The sequence below is a fragment of the Falco peregrinus genome, chromosome 4 (assembly GCF_023634155.1).
Source record: "Falco peregrinus isolate bFalPer1 chromosome 4, bFalPer1.pri, whole genome shotgun sequence".
Taxonomy (NCBI): Eukaryota; Metazoa; Chordata; class Aves; order Falconiformes; family Falconidae; genus Falco; species Falco peregrinus.
Genome location: NC_073724.1, coordinates 49,349,475 through 49,367,816, shown reverse-complemented (window position 1 = coordinate 49,367,816; position 18,342 = coordinate 49,349,475). Strand labels below are relative to the sequence as shown.

The 18,342-nt window shown below is 43.5% G+C and overlaps 1 protein-coding gene across 4 annotated transcripts; it reads left to right on the top strand.

The window, feature by feature from the left end:
• The first annotated feature begins 296 nt into the window (after positions 1-296).
• PLCXD1 (phosphatidylinositol specific phospholipase C X domain containing 1) lies at positions 297-18,280 on the top strand. Of its 4 annotated transcripts, XM_055802053.1 has the most exons (8): positions 1,420-1,751; positions 3,207-3,282; positions 3,444-3,586; positions 6,993-7,129; positions 10,224-10,352; positions 11,516-11,671; positions 15,227-15,410; positions 16,452-18,280. In XM_055802053.1, exons 1-8 carry the CDS (start codon positions 1,556-1,558, stop codon positions 16,733-16,735), a joined length of 1,305 nt encoding a protein of 434 aa, XP_055658028.1. In that variant the 5' UTR covers positions 1,420-1,555; the 3' UTR covers positions 16,736-18,280. The 4 variants fall into 4 exon arrangements, with proteins under 4 accessions (XP_005228755.2, XP_055658026.1, XP_055658028.1 ...); XM_005228698.4 differs by lacking the exons at positions 1,420-1,751; positions 3,207-3,282 and adding an exon at positions 297-890; XM_055802051.1 differs by lacking the exons at positions 1,420-1,751; positions 3,207-3,282 and adding an exon at positions 1,029-1,324.
• Positions 18,281-18,342: the final 62 nt, after the last annotated feature.

The window sequence follows — 18,342 nt, the reverse complement described above, 5'->3', positions numbered from 1 at the left end:
TTCCATAACTGCTCTCAGCCACTTTCTATCATGGAGATGCAAAACCCACACAGCCTTTAAATAGCATCTTTTTTTTCTTACCTTCTCCTTTGCTCTATTTCATCCCTTTTGGCATTTTGTCCTTTTTTTTGTAAGAGCTGATACATAAACAGCACTGAACTGTGGCATACCCCCGAAGCCCAGGCAGCCCTGCTGACCTGGGACTCACCAACGGGAACAACTCGGTTAGCTGAACGTTAACCTGCTCCAGCTGCTGTTGTTGGCACAGCAAGTTTTGCTCTGTGCATCACCACTGCCCTTCCTTTTGCTCTGCCCACAAGAAGGAGATCGTGAAAAAGGAGTATCTGGAAAATATATCCTCGCATTAAGGACGACACTGCAGCAGCCTGAATTTTCCCCTAGTCCTGACCATGCTGTGCTCCTGGAGCAGTCACATCCCAGCTCGCTGTAGGTGACCCTCTGGGTGGTCCTGTGGAGGAGACAGGGAAGTTAAATCTTCTCTATCCATTCTTTCCATCGGAGTTTCAGCTCACCATTCTTCATTTAGAGTAACCATGTGCTCTTGGAACAAGGAGGTGAACTAGGGGAGCTTCCACCACACTCTGGGAAGGCTGAGAAGGCATCCTGCTTCCAAAATTGCACCGAGGGCTTGCACGTTCACCCCTACATGCCATTTGCTCACTTATTTACCCCCTGCCTCCTTACACAGAAAAGCTTTTTGAGGAGCTTGCTTAGATTTCTGCAAGGTGCTGTAACAGACACGAGTGAATTTCACCACAGCCGAGGCAGGGGATGTGCAGGCTAAAGAGAAGGGAAAGAATTAATGAGTCGGGTATCAGCTCTGCAAACTGAAGAAATAGAAACTCCGTTGGACAAAGCAAGCGATTAAGGTACTTCACACATATTTATATATTTATGAATATATACTTATATATAATACATATATTTATAATATAGATACATTAAAATACATAATCTATATAAATATATACGTGAAGCTTTTTTGCATTAATAGATTTTAAACGCAGCTGCGGGGTGGTGACATGCGGTGGCTTGGTGCCCGCCCGGCCCCGCACGTTCCTCCCGCAGCAGTACACCCGCAGTCCACCGAGCGGCTCCCGGCTGCGCCGCCGGCACCTTGGCTTCACCAGAGCCACCTCCCGCTCCGTCCCCGTCCCTCCCGCCCCTCCCTCGCCTCCTGCAAACCTGCGGTCACCGGGCAGGGCAGGGGCAGCCCCCGCCCGGGTGCGGGCAGCCGGGTGCGGGAGCTGAGCTCTGTGGGGCTTCCTGGAGAGCGGACATGGGGGCGAAACCGTCCGCTGGAGTAAGTACAACAATTAAAAAGAAACAAAAGGAAAAAAAAAAAAAAGGGGGTGGGGGGGGAAGGGAGGGAGAAACGCGTGTCCGCGGAGGCGGCTGCGGCGGGGGTGGCGGGTGCTGAGCCCCCCGGCGGGGCTGGCAGCCGCTCCGCGCTCGGGCGCTGCGGGTACTTTCTCGTCACAGCGTTTCTTGTAATTCCCGTGACGTCAGTTGGCTTCTGGGTCGGCTGCAGCAAATGTTTCAATTATGTCATCATGAGGCGTTCGTTAATTCTGCCTCGCTGCCGGAGCTGCGCGGTGCCGGGCCGTGGCGCTGGCGGGGCGGTGGGTGCGAGTGCCGCCCGCGGGGGGCCCGCCCGGTGCGCCCTGTCCCGCGGGTCGGGCACGGCGATCGCTGGCGGCTGGCAGTTACTTGTTTCTTCTTGTGTCCCGGTAAGAGTCCTCAAAATGTAACTGCTGCCTGCACCGGGACCGCCTGAGGTCAGGTCAGGAAGCTGGCGTGAACAAGGGGAGTGGGAGTGCTTGTGGGGGGTTGACCAGGTGCCCACCAAAGCTGCTGCATCGCTCCCCTCCTCAGCTGGGCAGGGGGGAGAAAATGGAACACACGTCTGGTGGGTCGAGGTAAGGACAGGGAGATGGCCCAGCAATTACCGTCAGGGGCAAAACCCACTTGACTTGGGGAAATTAGTTTAATTCATTGCCATTCAAATCAGAAAAACCCCTCACACCTTCCCCGACCCCTCCCCTCTTCCCAGGTTTAACTTCATTCCCGATTTCTCCATCTCCTCCCCCGAGTGTGCAGGGGAACAGGGGATGGGGGTTGCACTCAGTTCATCACAGGCTGCTTCTGCTGCTTCCTCCTCCTCCTGCTCTTCCCCCGCTCCAGCCTGGGGTGCCTCCCAAAAGCAGCCCGAAGGATGCTGTGGGGAGAAGCAATCTCGGGACTGAACGGGCCAAGGTGCAGCAAAAGGGACCGGGGACCAGTGAGGATGTTTGGCAGAGCACAAAACCTGCACAAATACATACCTCACTGCCAGTGCTCTAGCAGGCAAGAAGGAACCATTCACAGTGACAGCTTTTAAAAAAAGGATTAAAAAGGAAGGTGTGATATTATTATAGGTAATCACTCTGCCATGATCTAAATTAAAGTGTCCCGCTACATAGCTGTGAAAAAATAGCCAAGGCCTTGAAAACAGTGAGGAGAAGGAAGGCTTTCATCCCCAAAACACCACCTGAACTTCAGGAACATCCTAGGAAAAAAACCCCAAACCCACAACAAAAAGGCATGAAGAACTTGTCTTCATGTTCTGCATCATCCAGGAGAATGTAAAATGAAAAATGAACAGGATACTCTAGCAGGCCTTGGTGATGACCATGCTTTCTCAGATGGATTTTATCCACTGGCACTCCTGCATGACCACTGCAAATTTTGCAGAAGATCCCAGAGAGGCTTGTATTGTTCAGAAAGTTCTGACCAGACTGAAGTATTTGTGATCATGGGCTCAGTATGGGTAATAAGAACAGACATCAAGAGATTTCTCAGAACAGGGAATAAGAAGATGGAAGTTTTCCTCTCTGCCCCCAGAAGGCAGCATGACCTGACAATCCAATGTCCTGACTTCTTTGTTAAGGCTTTTTATAGAGGTATTGTGGCAGCTGAATTGATGCTTCAGGGTAAGTGTTCTCCAGCGACCTGAGGGCTGCAGACCCAGCCCCTGTCCCAGCTCTCCCATCAGTCCTGCTGCCATGCTCCTGCGGCTGCAAAGGGTCAGGGAACAGAGGTTGTTTCACACTGGAGGTAGGATGTCTCAGGAGCCAATGTAGATAGTAATTTCTCCATACCAATGAAGCTGCACATAGTTGTCTTGGCTCTGTTCTCTCTTTCAGTTCATCAGTTTACAAGCCTGAAGCCTGGAACCCTCCCTTGGTGTTGTGCTGGGAGACAGCTGTTTCCACAAGCAGTGTATGTTGTGGCCGAGAAGCTCTTGATACCTTGCTTGATACTTGAAAGGAGGGCTGACATTTTATAGCGTGTATAAATCCATTCTACACGGGTGCAGTGGCATTAATTCAACCACAGTATATAGAATGGTTTATTCTTTTGCTTTTCTTTTTCCCTCCCAGAACACCCTATGAAGTCCTAGAGCAGGCACTGATGGAAGGCACTTTGCAAACCTCCATTCACATCTGCCATGGAAATGGTCAATGGATGTCACGATTACCAGAGAAGCTCTGGGATATTCCCCTCTATAACTTAGCTCTTCCAGGTAAAGATTCACTTTTGGTCTCCACTATTTTCTTAGCATGTTATTTAAGCTTTAGAACATCCTGTTTGTCCCATTTCAGGATGGCAACGTTTATGTTTATTACTTGGGTCACTGTGTGGGAGAAGGGCTTGGGGGAGGAGCTGTGTGATGTGTACATGTGTGTGAATGCTTCTGGTCTGTAAAGTTGTTGCACTGGAACTGGAGGGGGAAAAAAGGAGATTTTTTTTTTTTTAAGGAAGGAAAGAAAGAGGGACATTTTGCAGTCCCTGTGCATCATCTTGTCAGGTCGGTGTTAATAATCTCAGCATTTGCTTATCTGGGCAGTGGTGAGATTTCCTAATCAGTTCTTGCCACTTCCTACATAATAAAGTGGTTCCAAAAGGAGAGAAATAACATTTTACCTGTCTTGGTAAATGGAGGTTGTGAAGGTGTGAAAAAAAGAGGATGAAGACTTTTAATGAACATACGGTTTTATTAATGTAGAGTATGATTTTTCTGCACGGCCCTGCTTATGAAAACTGGATTTATCCTATTATGGGTAAATACAGCTGTGCTATGGCTGGTGTCCTCATTGGCACTACATTCAGACCTGTGTATCATTAGCTTTTCTTTGGTCATATTATTGCTTCTCTCTGCTGCCTTGAATAGATGATTTGAAAAAAATACATGTTTCCCTCACTCTGTCCAAAGTAGCTACAGAGGAACCTGTTTTCACTTCACTGGTGTGTGGGGAGGCACTGGAGGACTGTCAGCTCTTCGATGATTCCCTTTGCCACCACAATGAAAATGGTGCTTAAGAAAAGTCCAGCTTCAGCATAGTATGTAGATGATTGTTTTATGTAGGCTACAGGATTGTAGGCTGACTTTAGCAAAGATGTGTATTCAGAGGTATCTGGAAGTGTGAAGTCTTGTCTTCAGTGGGTGGAGCCCTGGGAGGACCTAGAACTGTGGTGGATTATTTTTTCCCCTGCCTTTTGTAAACTAATGGAGTGTGGAGTTTTGATTAAAGTTGAAACCCAGAAACTTATTTCATGGTGACTTCTTGGATGTGTAATTTAAATAGATGTTAACTTCAAAACGAGCACACCTCTGGTTTGGATAAAGCCTATGTAAGAGGACCTCAAAATAGACATCATAAAAAAACCCAATTATATTTCTTATTTAACCATCAAGAGAAGAAAATAAGTATCTATCTTGTGCAGAAGAAAGAAGGTAATATTCTTCTCTTTTTTTTTCTCCTCTTTTTTCCCCCTTTTTTGTTCTTCTTGCAAAAATCCTTCAAAAAGTCAGTAGCATGCTCAGGTTTTTTTGGTTTTGGTTTTTTTTTTTTTTTTGTGGAAAAAGGAACCATGTTGTTTCTAAAAACCTTTCACAGTGGTGTTTCTTTAACATTGTAGAAAACTGAGAACCTGCTGAGGTGTGCCTTTGACTTCCTGGCTCTTCTAACAGTGACCTTGCTATTCTTGTGAATGTTTGTTGTTCTTGTGAATATGCCTGCATGGAGGACAGGCACAAAGAAAAGAACAGTTGAGCCCATTTCGGCAACCTTTTCGAGAGCACTGCAGGCTGTTAGCTTGCAAGATTTTGGTGGCTGTCCAGCTGACCTACAAAACTGGTCTAGCCCAGGTCAAAACAAAGGCAGATCAAGACCAACCAGGTCAAGACAGCTCTGGCAGGTTTTCAGAGGGAGCAATGACTGGAGGAAGCCCAGTTTGGAAGTGGAAGCTTATCTCAGATAAAGACAACAAGGCGTGCAAGAAACATGAGAGAGTGCATTCTGAGAGCATGACGAGGAGACAGAGGCAAGTCTCAGTAATTAGTGTTATGTTTGTACCGGGTTCAGCACAGTGCTGCTGGAGAGATGCTGCTTCAAGCTCTGAAGATACCTGGTTTGATGCTAGCTCCTTATCTTTGCATCATGTTTGTTGTGTCGTGGGTATACCCATCTTCCTTTCATTACTGTGACTCACTGACATTGCAAGAAGGCTCCTAAATAAAAGGTTACTATCTGTTTGCTGATTGGCATCAGTAGATGCAATGCCCATCGATGTAATCCTGTTCACTTCTCTCAGACTTGGATTTGGTCCATGGGTATTTAACAGTTTGACTCATGTCTTTTAAGACAAACTTCTTTGATTGCATGCCCTCATTATCAGTCTTCCATCTGCAGTGAGCTTGGTTTGGGTGTTTAAAATGGGAAGATAGACAGAAACCCAATTTTAAAAGGTGAAAAAATTGAGTGAGGCATTAAACGATTACTGATAGTTTCAAAGAGTTTTCTTTATTTCAAATACAATCTTGTCCTTTCTCTTTGGCTACTAAAAATACTGCCTTTAGCACCAGTAAGACTGACTGTTCAAGAAGGCAGTTCCTAGCACCAGTGAACAATTTGTTTGACAGAAGACTTAACAAAATGATAGCAAATTCCTTGCTGATAGTCTGTACGGATCCCAGCAAGTCACTCTGCAGCAGTGTTAGCTTTTCTTATTGATGCTTTATAAAATTAGAAGAAATAATGAACAGAAAAAGTTACCAAAATCACTTATTGCCTGTCCTGAAGAAATGGTGAGTTGAAACAGAGCTGTGTCTAAACACGATGCAAGAGATGGGTCAGATTTATTAAGACTTCAAAGAAGTAAAATATTTGAGCAGGCTGTACCTGGCTCTGATGCTTAGCCTGCCTCTATGTAATTCCCTGGGCTGGAAAGAGTCAAGTAATTTTTGAATTCCACCAAAGGTGGATCTTGTTCATCTATCATATGTAAACATAGACTTGGATTTGCCTCTGAAACCTTCAAGCTCCCACCTCTTACATTCTTTCTGTAGGGGGATGTGGGTGTTTTGTTCAGGGAGGGCATTTTAACCAGATATTTAAGATATAAATGCTTAAAGTGCCACGTTAGGAGTTGGTCCAGTCAAAGGTTTAAGATGGATTTCTGCTTTCAGTCATGTTTTCCTGTGCAGAGATGATGGGATTGGAGTATGAAATCCTGCATTTGGGCAACTCTGAAAACAGTACGAAGTCTAGATAAATTCAGTCTTAAGCTGTTTATTCCCTGAAAAAAAGCGGATTTTCACATCAAGGTAATTATTTCAGTGGAAGATGATAGTTAAAACAGGTCATTATATTGTGGTTTGAGGCAAACAACAATGATGTGCAGTTTAGACGGGGACTGCTTTATTGAAAAGTCTCAGTGCCTTCCCTTCACGAGGATTTCACACTAACCTTAACCTCTGTAGAAGAGCCCACCTTTCTGCTGTAACTACATAGGCTGTCAGGCAATATAGGTGAGTGATTTGGAAATGGGGTGGCATGTCAGGTGTGTGCATGCAATACAACTGTGTATTGTAGTCTTGAGTAGTTAAGAAATGACATTTTCTGTACATTTATTTTTGTATTCTACAGGGAGTCATGACACTATGACCTACTGCTTGGATAAAACCTCTGATATTAGTGGCAATGAATCCAAGCTGGTGAAGTTTTTAAACAAATGTATGCCCTGCATTGTGCGCCCCATTATCATGAAGTGGTCTACAACACAGGTAACTGTTATCTAGCATTCTTATCATGCCTGGGCAAAGTTGAAGCTTGTGCTGCAGTGCTCAGTGGTCACACCTTCCCATGCACAATGGAAGAGTAGCCTGCTGCCCAGAAATACCTGTACTCATGAGATACTGTGCCCAGGTGTTGTGGTTTAACCCCAGCCAGCAACTAAGCCCCCCACAGATGCTCACTCATTCCCCCTTGGTGGGATGGGGGAGAGATTTGGAAGGGTAAAAGGGAGAAAACTCGTGGGTTGAGGTAAAGACAGTTCAATAGGTAAAGCAAAACCCACGCACTCAAGAAAAGCAAACCAAGGAATTCATTCCCCACTTCCCGTTGGCAGGCAGGTGCTCAGCCATCCCCAGGGAAGCCAGATCATAACGGTTACTTGGGAAGACAGACACCATCACTCTGAATGTCCCTCCCTTCCTCCTTCTTACCCCAGCTTTTTATTGCTGAGCATGGCCCCATCTGGTATGGGATATCCCTTGGGTCAGCTGGGGTCACCTGTCCCAGCTGTGCCCCCTCCCACCTCCTTGTGCACCCCCAGCCCCCTTGCTGGTGACGTGAGGTGCAGAAAAGGCCTTGGTGCTGTGTGACCACTGCTTGGCCATAGCTGAAACATCCCGGTGTTATCATTGCTGTTTTTCAGCACAGATCCAAAACATAGCCTCATACTAGCTACTGTGAAGAAAATCAGCTGCACCCCAGCCAGAACTAGCACATTCGAGTGTGAGATAGGTGCCATACGTACTCAAGAAAGATCTTCTTTTGCAGGGAAAAAGCATGTAGATGAGGCAGGGGTGATACATGACAAAGATGCTGCTTAAAGCTGACCACTTGTGCTAGAAACTCGTCTTCTTTTTCACATGTATTGTTGTTATAAATAACATTTAATATTACTGTAATCAAAAGAGGTTTTTCTCTTGCATTTTTTCCAGAAGGTAATGCTTGTCATTTTTGCTGTCACTGTTGTGTGAGACGTCAGTTTTCCCCACCTATATTGTCTTAAGTATTTCACCCAGTATCAGAGACAACAATCTTGTTGAAGGGAATTTTTTTTCTATAAAGATTAAAAGAATGAAGGTGTGGTCCCTCATGTAAGGTTTAGTTAATTTTAAAAAATGTCTAAATGTTAAGCTAGTAGTGATCTCTTTGTTCCTCACAAGCGTATGTTCAAGACAAAGTGGAGTATTGTGATTTAAGCTAGATCTTTTGAAGATTTTTCTACACAACCTGGCATCAAAGAGGTACCAAAAAACTTTCCACTTTTGTTCTTGCTGAAGGAGTAGTTAATTATTAGGGAATTAAAGCTGAATAACTGATAGATAATTGTGCCTAGGCTTCTTTTGTTGTGTTTGAGCAGCCCTGGCAAACTGGAGTCCTCGATAGTACCAGGCATCCAGCATGTAATGGCAGCAGTGAGTTGACATGGAAAGGCACTTACTTAGCAGAGTGCCGTGTTTTGGGCTGCTTTTTGCTTTGGGACTTAAGCCGATGAAAGATTTAGATACCTCCTGCCTTGTGCATTGCTGGCCAGCGAAGAGACACTGCTGGTGACAAACAAGCTCCTTATACCATTATAGTAATTTTCTGGTCCAAACCCAGTGTGTTAGGTGGGAAGCAGCCCGGTGCCGATCGGAAAGAGGCATGGCTGCAATCCTGCCCTTCCTTAGCTCTGCCGTACTTGAGTTATCTTTGTCAGGAGGTGACTCCACCTGTGGTATCCAGAACAGGCATCAGGGAACCCTACTGATGGTGGGGCCCACAGGTTTCTGGGTGGCCCGGTGCCTAGGAGGCAGTGCCTGGCTTAAGTGCTGGCTGTTGTGGGTGTCATTCTAGCTGCTCAAATTTTTTCTGTGCAATGGCTGATGTCAGGTGTGCAACTTCCATGCGTGCCCTGGATGTCTGGTGTGAGATTGCAGCACTGGGCAGCGTCGCTCCCCAAGGCTTCCCAATTTTGCGCTTGGGAGGCAACGTTTACACTGTCTAATTCAGTATCCAAACCCAGGGGACTAATCAGAGAGTCTAATTTGTCTTGTTTTACCATGCAGTCCACAGAAAGAAATTAATTTATCCAAAGGGCAGTTCAGAGCAGCTGTTTGGGCTGCTCCCCAGCCCTGCAGCTCAGGCACAGCCTGGGGAGATTAAATTCCTGTCCTAAGAGCAGAAAGGTAGATTGGCTGAAGGGTGAGCATCCTCCCACGTTGTAAGCATCTTAAGCTCTGTCTTGGCCCTAAAGCTATGAATGTGGTTATTCAGGTGCAACGCTTTTTATTGATTTAGTTTTCGCTGAATCCTTTCTGACTTAAATCACTACAGCGTATGCTTTCTGAAACCTGAAAGTGTTGAACTGAACATAGCAGGTTGAACTGAGACAAATTAGTGTTTAAATGTATTTAATTAAGTTTATTCTATTTTCTTGATTCTATATCAAGAGAGCCTTGATATAGTTTAGAGACATCATTTGGGTGTTTTTGCCTGGGAAACTCAGCTTTATCACCTGTTTCATTCAGCCTTCAATACCAGTAGAAAAATTCAGAAGGAAGTGGAAAATAGAGGAGGACCTCTGTTTTGCAGGGTTTCTACAGGTTAATTCAAACTTTTAAAGAGACTTTATCTTGAAAAAGAACAATAGCCAGTAGTTTTTTCTATTTTTGTTTTTCCTTCTGTTGGTGATGAGTGAGCTCCACAGAGACAACCATGGTAAAGTCTTTGATCTAACAAAATAAATACAGCATTTCTAAGGTGCTGATCCTGCAGTTTTTGTTCATATGAATAGTCTTGTGAAGGCCGATCATGTATTTACCTACAGGTTAATGGATCTTTAACTTTCAGAACACAACAGGGGCAGAGGTCTGAGAAATCTACTCTGTTGCTGCAGTGTATACCTCAGGGAAATTGGGATCCCTCTTGTCAGAGAGTAAAATACTTCAAAGCTGCAACTTTGTTCTATATAGTGCCACTTTAAAGATGAAAGACCTGTGAAAAATGTCATCGGGTTCCCTTCATACACACTTTTCAGCTTCCTAAGCTACAGGAACAAATCTCTTACAAGCTCTCAGGACCTTTGTCTTCTGTTTCACCTTCCAGGTGCTGACTGTGACGGAGCAGCTTGAGGCAGGAGTTAGGTATCTAGATTTCAGGATTGCCCACAAGGCTAACGATCCTTCTGCGAATTTGTACTTCGTGCATATGGTTTACACAACCATTACTGTACAGGTATTGTCCTTACCTTTTGGGATGGCTATAAAAACAGTGCTGTTTCTTTTATTTAAGAGCCATCGTAATCTGAAAATGCTGCCCCAAGGTCTTCTGAGTAGGTTATTTGCTTTCCTAATGTGAGGACTTCAAACTAGAGAAAATCAGCAGGGGTGGAAGCTAGTTCCAGCAGCTGCAAGTGAGACCGGATCATCAATCAGTTCCTCATCCTCAAACTGGAGTCGCTGTGCCTTGCTTTTAAATGCCTAGCCCCTGCCAAGTGCCTGATGTGTCTGGAGTTTATCTTGTGTTGTCCCAGGATGCTAACAAAGGCAATCCTCTTTCCCTGGTAAGGAAAGAAGCATTAAAGAGAAGAAGGTATTAAAAGCCCCAAAAATCTCAGAAACACTTCTTTTTTTGAGGAAAAAGTATTTCACTGAAAGACAGAGAGACTCAAGTCTGGATCCCATGATCAAATTACTGTCAGCTGCTGTGAAGAAACCACTGTGAGTTGCTCTTTGCATGTGCTCTGTCACTGTGGAGTAGTTTACATCTTTCCATTTGCTGGGACCTGCACAGCCAGCTAGTGCAGCTTTTCATTTGTAGACTAAGTGGCTAAACTTCAATTTCATGCTCGTGAGTCTGAACCCTTCGTATGCTGAGATTTCATGGTGACTGGCATGCTCATGTAAACAGTTAGACATAGTGCCCGACTAATTACATACGGTCTTCAAGAAATTGTCATTGCCCATAATAAATGTGGAAAATGGGTCCATTTTTACAAAATTAAAAGTATTTAAGCAAGCACAGAACTTTTCCATTTTTGAGTTTGCCACTAATATGCTGTTTGTCCTTAAAAAAGCTTGGGGAGATGGATTTACCGGTAACCTGCCTCTAGGCAGTAGGAGATTCATGGATATGATCAAAATACAAAGCTGTTAAGTGTGGTGTGCTACAACCACATTTAGAGCAAACGAGTGCAGACCTGCAGAAAGTAGGTTTTCCTGGTGTGTGTCTCTCTGGACCACCTTGGGGGCAGTCAGGTGGCCATCCTCCAGAAACCTACGCCAGTTTTCATCATTGTGATTGCAAGTCTACCCTAACATCAATGCTGTGTTAGTTTTATGTCCTTCCCCCTGCATAGCACAGAGGATTTTCTAAGTTGCCATGACTCTCTCTTGTAGGATATTCTGTGGGAAGTGTTAAGGTGGTTGGAAACTCATCCTCAGGAAGTTGTTATCTTAGCCTGCAGGAATTTTGATGGATTAACCAAGAAACTTCATTGTCTTCTTATTGCCTGTATAAAAGAGATTTTCCAGTGTAAACTCTGTCCCAGAAATGTAAGTATGAGGTCCTTTTTTCACCCCTCCTTTTTTAAGAATTAAAATTAGAATTAAATTTGACTGTCATGTCTGTTGAGTTATGGGGCAATAGTAGGGAGACAACTGTCATCCTGTCTGAGTTTTGTTGTTTTTTTTTTAAAAAAATAGGTGTGTGTTATGAATGTAGTCCATACTATATTTATAGAATTCAAAGAATCCATTTTCTGCCTTTTCACAGCACTAATTTTAAGTGGTCTCTTTTCCCAAGTAACAAGTGATAGGACAAGAAGAAATGGAAATGGCCTCAAGTTGCACCAGGTGTGGTTTAGATTGGATATTAGGAAAAAATTTCTTCACTGAAAGGATTGTCAAGCATTGGAACAGGCTGCCCAGGGAGGTGGTTGAGTCACCATTCCTGGAGGTATTTAAAAGACATGTAGATGTGGTGCTTAGGGACATGGTTTAGTGGCGGACTTGGGAGTGCTGGGTTATCAGTTGGATTTGATGATCTTAAAGACCTTTTCCAACCTAAATGATTCTATGATTTTATGATATTTTAGGTTGGAAGTGACCTCTGGAGGTCATCTGGCCCAACCACACTATGCAAAGCAGGACCAGCTTCAAAGTTATGTTGAGCTGTGTCCTACCCTTTCTTGAATATCTCAGAGGATGAGATTCCACAACTTTTCTCCACAGCCTGGTCCAGCATTTGACCACTCTCATGATAAATGTGTTTTCCTTATCTATCTGATCAGAATCTCTCTTGCTGTAACTTGTGTCCGCTGACACAGTTCATCTTTCTGCTATGCATATCTGAGGAGTCTTCTGTACATCTGCATGTTAGGCTTGTCCATAGTCTTCTCTTCTTCATGCTGAACAGATCCAGCTCTCTCAGTCTGTCCTTGTGTGTCATGCTCCAGCCTCTGCTTGCTCTGGTTGTTGTACGCTGCTGGACTCACTCCAGCATGTCAGTGACTTCTTTGTACTGGGGAAGCCCCAGCTGGAGACAGTACTTGAGATGCAGTCCCATGACTGCTGGATAGAAGGGAAGAACTCATCTTGGCTTGCTGCTGTGCCTTTTCTAATACAGCGCCGTCTGCAATTGGTCTTTGCCACACGCTGCTGGCTTGTGTCCAGCTTGGTGTCCACTAGGAACCCCAGGTCCTTTTCTGCAAAGCAGGTTTCTAGCCAGTTGCCCCTAGTCTGTCGTGCTGTGTGGGGTTAGTTCGTTCAGACGCAGGACTTTGCGTTTGCCTTTGCTAAGCTTCCTGAGGTTCCTGTCAGCCCACATCTCCAGCCTGTTGAGGTTCCTCTTAATAGCATCTCTGCCCTCCGTGCATTTCTGGTGGCATTGACTTTCTTTCCTGGACTTGAGCTGGAGCTGACCTTCTGACCAGCCTAATATGCCTTCAGTCACCCAAAGCTCCAGAAAAGCCTTAATTGAAATAATCAGAAATTATTTGATTGCTAAATTTTAGAAGTTGAGATTTTTAACATCCCCTTTTTCTACAAGGTGCGGGAACTTTTCATAGTTAAACAATTAACATTTCAAAGATACACAGGAACAGAGGGTTTTCTCTGGAGATGTGAGGGGTACAGGATAATGATGACCCTGTTTGCGATTTGAATTCAGCCTTTGAAGCTGGTGTATCAGTAACGGGTGAGTATTACCATTTCAAAGCATTTTGTACAGCAGAGTTAAAATAGAACAATTCTCAGCAAAACTAGGGGATTCTGAATATTCAGGCCTCAGCTGAATAACTGAAGACCTAAGTGACACTGTTTTATTGTTTCCCCAAATAACCTGAGTGCGTAAATCATGGATGAGCAGAGCAGTACTGGAGAAGGCAGTCAAATTTGCTTTCAGACACATGGCCGGCTCTTAAAAATAAGTTATTAGCTGCAAAAGGGGCAAGCTGCTGATAGTTTGTTGAAGAAAGGTGATGAATTAATGGTTTGAGATCATCTGACTGAAGACAGAAGAACATTTCCTAGTTGTGCCCAGGGGGAGGGAGGAAGGGCACTGGAGAAGAGGGAAGCCAAGTACTTCCCTCCAGCAGGAAGACTTTATTTTTATGGGGTCTATGACCAGCACAATGGATCTTACCATTTTTGCAAGCGATAGTGTTGCAGGTTAGGTAGCTGTGGTTTTTTTCAGGATTGCAGATTCAGATTTAACATCAACTAACCATGTGCTGGCTCACTTATTCTAAAATAATCTGGTACCTACTGTCTTTCAAGACTGCAGCTCTGTTGAAAGAGTCAAAGTATTTAGGAAGCAACTGCTAACTGTATGTAGTACTGGCACAGGCCACAGCGTGACAACATCACATTGTGTTTAAAATTTTAATTGCCTTAACTATCAAGGTGTCTTCCTTTGATCTGGATTACTAGGGTTGAAAAATCCCTTGTTAGACACCTGCAGTTTCACTTCTGCTTTGTTTGCAAAATAAGCACCTGTGCTCATGTACACACTTCTGGTAACGTTTCTTTGGCTTCTATCCCACACCTTTTTTTTTTTTTTTTTTTTTTTTTAAGAGGTTCCAGCTTTAGCAAGGCAGCTGGAATAAAGCAAAGGCTTCTGTCAAACACAGATTTTTGTAGTTTGAGTAGCTTGTGTCTTAATTTTGCAGTATTTTCTGACTTAATTGGGGCTTGCACTCTCTCTTTCTTAGATGAAGATGGATTCCCATGTTCATTCAACCCTTGGCTTTCTTCAAAGATTTACATAAAATATTTTCAACTGCCTTTGGCTTTTATTTTAATTAATAAGTTAACTGGAACATCAAAAAGCCACCATTTCCTTTTCACAGGCAACAGACACAGCTTTTAACCACAACATTCTTAAAAAAACAATACCTGTTAAGTATGTTGGTTTTGCAAATAAAACTAGTCAGAGGGCCTCAGTTCTGTCTGATGGTAAGTTGAGGACTGGAAAATGTCATTTCATATTGAAGCACCTAACAGACCTGCTTCAGCCCATCTGTCAGTCTAACAAGGTTTTACTCAAGTCTTCCCCTCTCCCAATCCAAAATGTTTGGAGTATCCCAATTGCAGAAACTTTCTACTTGGAGAAATGAGAATTGACATCTCTCTTGAAGACTTATATTTCAAGTCTTAAGCAGTTCAATTCTGTTTGATGGCTACAGCAACAAATTTGGACCAATGTGGGGAATTTGCCAAAATTATTCCTGCTTCTTTGTGTCTGTATTCCTACGTGTTTCCCCCCTCCTTTCACCAAATGGCCTGTCTCTTCTTCTTCCAACAAATTTTCAGCAGCAGTATGTGCACAAGGGCCACCACGGGGATGATTTCTCTTTACACGGCTGTAAGACCTTGAGTTTACTTTACCATAGTTTAATTCTTTGAGGAAAGGAGGAATCTGCTGAAGTTCCCAGGCTCCTATTGCCTTTGCAGCTTGTAACCCAGCCAGTCACCTACCAGACTGTATGCATAAGAGCTTTATTTGAACTGAATCTGTGCCTCTCTGCCAAGGCTATGTCACACATCAATATCTGAACTTTGGGAACACTGCCGTATTGTTGACTTCAGTCTGGGTATGCTTTCTCCTAGGTGGTGCCGACGCTGCGGACCATGTGGCAGCGTGGCCATCAGGTTATAGTCTCGTACGAAGAGGATGTGGAAGTGGACAAGCACCGTGAGCTGTGGCCAGCAATCCCATACTGGTGGGGAAACAAAACCGCCACTCGCGCTCTCATCCAGTATTTAGAGCGCATGAAGCAGGTGGGCCGTCCAGGTAGGCACAGGGAGTCGCTCGGAGGAAACAAGGGGCGTGTACAGCAACGCAAAACAAATAGGGAGTTGGGATGTTAGGGGATATAACCACTCTGCACGCTGGGTGCACGAGGTGCCTGTGCTGCTGAGGGCTCTGCCCACCCATGGGCGAGAGCAATGTTCCTCTTTGGTGGTGTGAATACATGAGTCAGTGTAGGTTACATGTATAGCCTATATAAATTGTGGCAGCCGCTTCACTTGCGAGATCCTGTGGAAAAGAAGCCCTCGGCACAGACCAGCTCGCTGGTGCTGTCTTGCCTGTCTCACAGGTAGGCGACTGCTCCCTCAATCCAGCACTTGCCGCTTTAGGCAGCGCTGACGATGAGGGGAATGCATTATGCTAGACTCATTGTGAAAAGAAACCCCTACGCGAGTGGTGTGTGAGGGCTGTAGCTACGTCAGGAAATGGCAACACTCAAGGATGCTGGTGTGGTCTTAAGCTGAAAGAGGTTCCGTTTGTAACCTCTGGCGCAGCTCTGTGATGTGGATGCATGGGGTGATGAAGAGCAGAACTGCTTCAAAAGCACACAGTTCGGCCAGAGGAAAGCGCTCATGTAGGTACACTCTGTGTTCCCGTCCGTCATGGGGGAAGGCTAAGCATTTGGAAGCAACCCTTGCAGAAACAAACATAATTTAAAATTTTATTTTATTATATATATATAATATATATGATAATGATAAATTTAAAAAAAAATGCAGCAAAACACATAAGTTACAAAAGAGGATTAATTAGTGCAGAACCTTCAGTCTGCAATGGATAATTTAGATAAATTTAGCTAAACTGGAATGGTTCAAAATCAGGCTTGGTTCAGTAACTGTTTACTACAGTCGGCAGTTGCAACAGGGGGAGACAGGTCTACAGAAACAGTTCTAGGGATATGAATAATAGAGTGTGAATTTAGTATTTTAATGATTCCCAGAGGAACAAGATCTGGAGTTACTGCAATGCTGAACAGCTTCTCCTTAACGGAATATTTAACATGTTGCCCGATTTTTGTTTCAGAAAAATTCTTTGTAGCGGGGATTAACCTTACTGAAAATTTAAGGTATATTCTTGTACACCCATTTGGATCATTGAAGAAAATGACACTCCGGAGTCTTCCATGCTTGAAAATCTGGATAAAGCAGCAGTATCCAGGACCAAAAAAAGAATGTGTTAACATCATTGCTGGAGACTTCATAGGAAACCATGATTTTGTTAAAGATGTGATAGAACTCAACACAAAAATTAATCCTCCGTTACACTGTCAAAGTAAAGGGACTGGAACAAATAGCATTTCATTCTGAGCTTCTTAACCTGTGAAAAGCTGAAAAGGCTTTGTCTGCGTTTAATATGCCCTGGTTTAAACATCCTGGAACCCATAAAGGGCCAAGTAGCTTAAACCAGGGAAGTTTTAAATACTCAGTAAGAAAAGTGCTCTCAGCATCATCAGGATTTCAAGGCCTTTTCACAGAAAAGAGAGCAGGCAGACCTTGCTGAAATCTCTATGGCACAGCTATAGTTTACCTGGAGGTGCTTAGATTCTGTAGTGGTTGTCAATATTGGAAGTCCCAAGAACTTAACCTTATTTTACATACGTGAAAGGAGAAATATGTCAGTAGCTGCATGAATTATCTTGTGGTAAGATTTTATCTTTCTTACAATTGTAAAGATATTCTGCAGTACTTGCAATCCCAATTCTCAGTCTTTTAGGTCAGTGTGAAACTGACTTGTTTTCATAGTTCATGTTAAATATACAAAAATAACAGTTTCAAAATATTTCTGATAGATCAGATACTGTATTAACCCTATTTGATGTATTTTTTTATATACACACAATACATCGTTAAAACTAGAGATCTAGAAGCAGCTGTACTGTTGATGTGTGCTGAGTATCAGTTGTGAGCCCCTTTACCAACAGGGTAGTAAAAAAATTCTTTAGGATTTATAAGAGGTATTTGAACACCTACCTCTTTTTATCACTCATTCCGGTACTGCAGTGATAAAGATGCCAAAACTAGGCCCCTAGGCAGTTTTGTCTGTGGTAATGAAAACTGTTTTATTAGGTGTTGCCAAAATATGCCTTATGTTGAAAATACATATGAAGCAAATTCCTTATCTAAACTCATACTGCTCTAGAAATAGATTCTTGGCTTCTGTCATGCTCATTTGGGGATTCATGCCTGGTCTTTCATTTAGCTTTTTTAGTAGCTCTGTAACTATTTTTCCTCTCAATAAGCAGGTTTTGCTTATGTAAAAACTAAGGGGTTTATGCTGTTTGCCACTGCATATTAATCCCATTTTTGTATTTTTTTTAAATGAACTGTGCAGTAACAGATGATTATGAAGAGAAATGGCAAGCATTGGGACTAAAATAAAAACAGGCATTGTGTAAAGTTCACTATGCAGCTTCACCAACATACTTCAATTTTAGATGCATTCTATACGCAAAAGCTGAGTTCAGATGGCTAGCAAAGATGTTAATGTTTGCAGAAGCTTTAAATCAACTGCTACTTGACATTGGATCAAACTCACCCTAGACTTCTCAGCATGAAAGGCTAGTACGCTACCTCCTTATGCAATCTCTGGCAACTGCAGAATACGTAGGAGTAAAAACCTAAACATTAAACTTAGAAAGAAGACTTTCTAAATGCTTTTTTACAGTACTTTTTATCCTTGTTCTTACCTCTACATACTTCATACTGAGCATTCAGTTTTGATTTTTTTTGGAGTCACTACCTGCATGAAGTGTTATATTCTACATACCGAGAATGTTTTTCTGCCTGTCTTTTGTACCCTCGAGTGGCTTGTTACTCTATCTAATAAAACTTGATCTCTCTGTGTAATATGGACTGAAATAGTTTTGCCTCCCCTTTCTGTGTTTTATTGGTTCCCAGTAGTAATTCTTAACTCA